Source organism: Otolemur garnettii, unplaced genomic scaffold (genome assembly GCF_000181295.1).
Source record: "Otolemur garnettii isolate 467f Iridium unplaced genomic scaffold, OtoGar3 scaffold00040, whole genome shotgun sequence".
NCBI lineage: Eukaryota > Metazoa > Chordata > Mammalia > Primates > Galagidae > Otolemur > Otolemur garnettii.
Genome location: NW_003852435.1, coordinates 606,098 through 612,957, shown reverse-complemented (window position 1 = coordinate 612,957; position 6,860 = coordinate 606,098). Strand labels below are relative to the sequence as shown.

General features: G+C 41.6%; 1 protein-coding gene across 1 annotated transcript in view; it reads right to left on the bottom strand.

The window, feature by feature from the left end:
• Positions 1 to 6,860, bottom strand: part of MTRF1 (mitochondrial translation release factor 1) — a 34,120-nt gene that overhangs the window by 4,479 nt on the left and 22,781 nt on the right. Inside the window, exons 7-8 of the mRNA XM_012805377.2 lie at positions 4,203 to 4,320; positions 798 to 934 (exon numbers count right to left, since the gene is read on the bottom strand). Coding sequence (XP_012660831.1) covers positions 798 to 934; positions 4,203 to 4,320 — 255 coding nt within the window. The remainder of the gene's footprint in view (positions 1 to 797; positions 935 to 4,202; positions 4,321 to 6,860) is intronic.

Genomic DNA, 6,860 nt, shown 5'->3' with positions numbered 1-6,860 from the left:
TTCATCTCTAAAAATAGCTGGGTGTTGTGGCAGGCACCTACAGTCCCAGCTACTTGGGAGGCTGAGGCAAGAGAATTGCTTGAGCCCAAGAGTTTAAGGTTGCGTGAGTTGTGATGTCACAGCACTCTATGGGTGACAAAGTGAGACTCTGTCTTTAAAAAAAAAAAATCAAAAAAATCTAAAAAGGTTTTATTTCCAAATTAAGACAATTTCCAATTGTCTTTTTAAACCAAACTTCTATTAAGATAGTAATGATACATACACTAGAGAGAAACAAGTGGGAATAGTTTTTAGTTTACACAACTTTCCTTTATTCATTTGCAAACTGACATGCCCCAGGTTAGCTATAATCCATCAGCCCATAAGCATTTAAGTTATTGCTTATTTACAAATGAGCACAGTTCCCTGTGCTCTAAGAGTCACTTCCATTTGATCAAGAACACTATATTTTCTACATAAAATGTTGACTTTATTGGCTTGGTACCCGTAGCTCAGTGAGTTGGGCCCCAGCCACATACACCAAGGCTGGCGGGTCTGAGCCCAGCCCAGGCCTGCTGAACAACAAAGACAACTGCAACCAAAAAACAGCCGGGCATTGTGGCAGGCACCTGTAGTCCCAGCTACTCGGAAGGCTGAGGCAAGAGAATCGCTTAAGTCTAAGTGATTGAGGTTGCTGTGAGCTGTAACGCCACAGCACTTTACCGAGGACGACATAGTGAGACTCTGTCTCAGAAAAAAAAAAAAAAGTTGACTTTAATGTATAAAGTTACTAAATTATTACACTAAATAAACCTTACCTGCAGTTTCCTAGCACTTTGCTGTTGACGCTTGTCCTTCTCAATCATCTGCTGGTAGAGTCTAGCTCTCAACACACGCAAAGCTATTTCTTTATTTTTTATTTGTGACCGTTCTTGTTGACATTCTACTCCTAGCCCTGAAAAATAACAGGGAGCAGAGGTAAACCATAGCCCCAAGGGCCAATTAAGATACAAGTGAGAAGCATGTTAAAGGGGAGGGGTTAATCAGGAAAAGATCTCAAAAAATCAAAGCATTTTAGATAGAGCACATTTCAGAAACTCTACTTGGGTTGTAATGGTAATAGCTGCAGATGGCTGTTTAGATTCTGATATGGAAATAAGATGTTTAAAATAAGACTGAAAGCAGGAGAAGGTTACATTCCCCACACTCTGACTCTCCCCTCTAACTCAGGCATTTCTGCAGCTCAACAAAGCACCAACTACTGCCACCATGTAGCCCTGTTCCATTCTCTGTCCTGCCAAAAAAACCACCTTAGGCCAGTTTCACTGATATAGTGGTAAATAATTTGCTGGAGACTAAACAATTTCTATAAAATTGTACTCTCAATATGGTTTCTCCCTGTCTAAATAAGCCATAGTCTATACTCCCCACTACGTAGGGCACCTAGGTTTTACCTCTACTAGTTTAAACTCATTTTTTATTTGTGACCGTTCTTTTTTTTTTTTTTTTTTTGAGACAAAGTCTCACTATGTTGCCCTGGGTAGAATGCCGTGGCATCACAGCTCACAGTAACCTCTAACTCTTGGTCTTAGGCGATTCTCTTGCCTCGGCCTCCCAAATAGATGGGACAACAGGGGCCTGCCACAACACCTTGCTATTTTTTGGTTGTAGTTGTCATTGTTGTTTGGCAGGCCCGGGCTGGATTTGAACCTGCCAGCTGCAGTGTATGTGGCTGGTGTCCAAGCTGCTGAGCTATAGGTACTGAGCCAAAACTCATTTCTTGACTGCTCTGCTGGAGGTATCTGCTTGTGCAAGGTGTGTCAATTTGTCTCCACCTTCCAGGTGTCTGCCTGGTGTCTCTTGAATCTGGTATCCTCTTTTCACTACCCAAAAGAAGATGAAAATTTCCATGTCAAGATTTCTAGACTTGCCTGAATTTTTCTCCATATTTCTCTTCTTGTTGGCTGGCTAGTAATAATTTTTGCCTAAGTAGTTATCCTATTCTTAGTTATTGGCTCAGAACTTTTGCCTTAAAATTATTACTTAACAGCTTAGTAACTCCTAAGTGAATCACTTGATCATGTAATTTAATATACTTTCTATAGTGAAATAAAATCCTGTAACCTTGGCTTGGTGCCTGTAGCTCAGAGGCTAGGGTGCTAGCCACATACACTGGAGCTGGTGGGTTCAAATCCAGCCCAGGCCTGCCAAACAACAATGACAACTCCAACCAACTAGCTGGGCATTGTGGCAAGCACCTATAGTCTCAGGTCCCTGGGAGGCCAAGGCAAGAGAATCGCTTAAGCCCAAGAGTTAAAGGTTGCTGTGAACTGTAATGCCACGGCACTCTACCGAAGGTGACATAGTGAGACTCTGTCTCAAAAAAAACCCTGGTAACCTTGAAAATACAAACTGATGTAAAAGATTAAATCTGACTTGTAAGATTTAGGTGTTATCAATAACTTATGATAATGAAAGAAGGTAGTGTTAAGAATTAACAGAGGCCTACTTTTGGGCGGCACCTATGGCTCAGTGAGTAGGGCACCGACCCCAAATACTGGGTGGGTTCAAAGCCCTGGCCAAACTGCAACAACAACAACAACAACAAAAATAGCTGGGTATTGTGGCGAGTGCCTGTTGTCCCAGTTACTGGGGAGGCTGAGGCAAGAGAATCACCTAAGCCCAGGAGTTGGAGGTTGCCGTGAGTTGTGATGCCACGGCACTCTACCAAGGGCAATAAAGTGAGACTCTGTCTCTTAAAAAAAAAAGAATTCCAGAGGCCTACTTTTACTTACCATCTGGTAACAAATTAAAAAGCCTATTTTAAAAGGTAAAATACTCATCTGTCTTCCTTATTACTTTGATGAATTTTACCAAAAAAAGTAATTTTTCCCTGTATAAACATTTAACCATACTCCATGTGTAACTCTTCTGGTGGCCAAAAATGGAAGCAGCAGGTTAGGAAAAATGCAATTCTTCACAGTCTGTGGCATGGAGAATATGTAGAAATGACCTACAGTTCTCACTTTGAATTCTAGCAGGGACACAGTTCCATCTGAAGGGTCTTGGTATGGAGGAAACAAAAGAAGAAATAGAAAAAAAGCTGCATTTTCCCTGAAGTAGATGCTAAAATCATGGCCAATCTTGAAATATAAAGCAGCAGACGCAAGCCAGGTGCAGTGGCTCACACTTGTAATCCCAGTACTCTGGGAGGCCTTGGTGGGAAGACCACTTACAAGCCTGAGCAAGACTGAGACGCCATTTCTACTTAAAAAAAAAAAAAAATTGAAAAATTAGCTAGGCATGGTTTATGCCTGTAGTCCAAGCTAATTGGCTGAGGCAAGAGGATCACTTGAGGCCAGGACTTTGAGGTTGCAGTGACCCATGATGAATGCCACTACACTTTACTTGGAGAGACAGAAGAAAAAACTCTGTCTCAAAAAAGAAGTAAACTCAAGAAATCACTTGCTCATAACCACATGGATTCATAAGTGTTGGTAGGTCTTGGTATGCCTGGCCTAAGGGCAAGGCTTTGGGGTAAGCCATATGGCTTCTTCTAAATCAAAGAACTGGACCTAAGTGGCTAAAAGATAATTTGGCCCAAGGTAAGTTTGGCATCACAATGATAAGTCACTTTTTTCCCTTTTTAGTTGCTACATGATAAATGTACATATTTATGGGATACAGAGTGATATTTTCTATGTGTATACAATGTAGAATGACCAAATAATTTATTAACGCAACAGAGCCTAAAGGAGTTAGCAGCTGATCTACAAGGTGACAAAGATCCATAGCGGTGCATGTCTAACACTGCTCTGTGTCTCACTTGTACTAAGGCTGGGGTACCTCTGGTTGCCCACCCCTGTCCACCCCTGGGAAACTTCTCTGAATAGATCTGCTCACTCTCTGCATCCTTTCAGGGGGGTGCCTTTCCTGAACAGAAGGAGACTGTGAACACAATAGGGACCTCCAATCTACAGCTCTAACGACATCTTTAAAGGTTGTACAAGTAATCAAACCCTAACACAGGACTATTTTCTTCAAAATGCTGAATAGTTTTTTTTTTGTTGTTGTTTTTTTTGCCTGGGCTGGGTTTGAACCTGCCACCTCTGGCACATTGGGCCAGCGCCCTACACTTTTGAGCCACAAGCACCACCAATGCTGAATAGTTTTACAAGATAGAAGAAAAGGTTAAAAGTAGAAAAGTCCAGGGACCTGCTTACCTGTAGGGATATGGACAAGTCTAACGGCACTGTCTGTTGTATTAACATGCTGCCCTCCTGCTCCCTTTGCTCGAAATGTATCTATTCGCAAATCCTTGGGGTCCAATTTCACATCTACCTAGGGGGAAAAAAATAGAATAAATGTACACTCTATGAATACTAAGCCTATTCAAAAAATTTTCAAATAAACTGTACTGTTTTGAACTAAGTCATAGCCATTAGACTGAGAGAAGTAACCTACAACAAAGAAAGAACCATAAACTCCCCATTCTAATGGGATACTAGTTTTTAACAGACTTAGGATATTATGAGATCACTGAGTTATGTAACCTTTCAAAAGTTTTATCATCCATTATCCCAGAGTTACATAAAATAGAGTATACAATGTATATATATACAGGGTGTCCATTAAGTTGGTGCATCATTTAAAATAGTTATAACTTTGTATTCAATTTTAGAACATTGTGATAACCCCAAAAGTTAGAACTATTTTTAAATTGTACATGAACTTTACGGACACCCTGTATATATATACTGAGTCTCATTATTCCTGGAATCCCTACATGAAAATTTGCCTGCTCACTAAAACTTACTTGTATCCCCAAATCAATACTTTCAGTACTTTTACAGTCGTCTGCAAACATGTGTAAAGTATGTTTTTTCCTTTGAGACACAGTCTCACTCTTTTGCCCCAGGCTAGAGTGCTGTGGCATCAGTTTAAAATTTATGGGTTCAAATGATCCTCCTGCCTCGGCATCTCGTATACCTAGGACTAGAGGTGACCACCACAACCCCCTGCAAATTTTTTTATTTTTAGTGGAAATGAGGTCTGGCTCTTGTTCAGGCTAGGCTTAAATTCCTGAGCTCAAGGGAGCCTCCTGCCTCAGCCTTCCAGAGTGCTGGGATTAAAGGAGTGAGCAACTGTGCCTGGCCCTAGCGGTGACAAATCTTGAGTTGCTATATATTTGCACATTCCCAGCAGAAGTAGGACAAGGTGACACTCTGCCTTTTTATTCTAGCTCTCCTGCAGAGAATGGAGACCAGGACAGTGTAGTGTAAGACGCTCTGGGCTTTGGGGCCGGTTGGAGGAGATAGAATCCCAACTCTGACATCTGTTAGTGGGGAGGCCTCAGGCAAGTCACTTGAGGCTTCCAAGCCTTCTTTTCTCTTTTGTATAGTAAGAAAAAGACAATTTACCAGGATTTGTTAATTGTAGGATTTTGTTCTAAAATTGAAAGGTATAATGTCAAGCCAAGGAGCAACCAGAAGCTGGAAGATGCAAGGAGGATTCTCCCCCAAAACCTTCAGGGGAGCACAACCCTGCTGACACCTTGATTTTGGATGTGCAACGTTTAAAACTGTGAGAGAATAAATTATTGTTGTTTTAAGCTACCAAGTTTATGATAATCTGTTATGGTAGCCTTCACAAACTAATACGTATACATGGTGTCCACAAAGTTTGCGTGCAATTCAAAATAGCTGGGCAGTGCCTGTGGCTCAGTGCAGGCCCCATATACCGAGGGTGGCGGGTTCAGGCTTGGCCCCAGCCAAACTGCAACAAAGAAATGGCTGGGTGTTGTGGTGGGTACCTGTGGTCCCACCTGCTTGGGAGGCTGAAGCAGAAGAATGGCCTAAGCCCAGGAGCTGGAGATTGCTGTGAGCTGTGGCACCATAGCACTCTACCAAGGGCAATAGAATGAGACTCTGTCTCTAAAAAAAAAAAAAAAAAAGTTGTCTCTATATAAAAACAATGAAATAGTTACCAAATATGCTGTTTTTTTTTTTTTTTTGGCCGGGGCTGGGTTTGAACCTGCCACCTCTGGCATATGGGGCTGGCGCCCCACCATTTGAGCCACAGACGCTGCCCAAATATGCTGTTTTTGATGGGAGATCTAACATTTTGTTCCACATTTGTTATTTTGACAGATAGCAAATGTGACTTTTTTCTTTGAAAAGTACACAATACAAAATATTTAAAAAATGTTCTTTTGGCCATGCCTCATGGCTCACACTTGGAATCCTAGCACTCTGGGAGGCCAAGACAGGCAGACTGCTTGAGCTCTGGAGTTCAAGACCAGCCTGAGCCAGGAGTGAAACATGTCTTTACTAAAAATAGAAAAACTAGGTGGACATTGAGGCAGGCACCTGTATTCCCAGCTACTTGGAAAGCTACGGCAGGAGGATTGCTTCAGGCTAAGAGTTTGAGGTTGCTGTGAGCTATGATGATGCCACCGCATTCAACCCCAGGGTAACAGAGAGAAACTCTATCTCAAAACAAACAAACAAACAAACAAACAAACAATATTCTCTATGTTGGCCATGTCTTCATAAAATTTTGTAATGACATTTGGTAAAAAATGTACATTTAGCTGCAATTTCCCTATGTATGGTAACTTTAGCGGTAACTTTCGGGACAATAATTAAGTCAATATATGAAACCTGATACATGAGTTTATAACGAAATCCAAAAAAAGAAAGTAAGAAGGTGGGGGAGTAGAAGGTTAGAAGGTGGTAGGAAGAAAAGTTCTTTACAGGGCGGCGCCTGTGGCTCAAAGGGGTGGAGTGCCAGCCCCACATACCGGGGCTGAAACTCAGCCCCCTGGCCAAAAAAATAAAAAACAAAGTAAAGAAAAAAAAGAAAAAGAAAAGTTCTTGGCT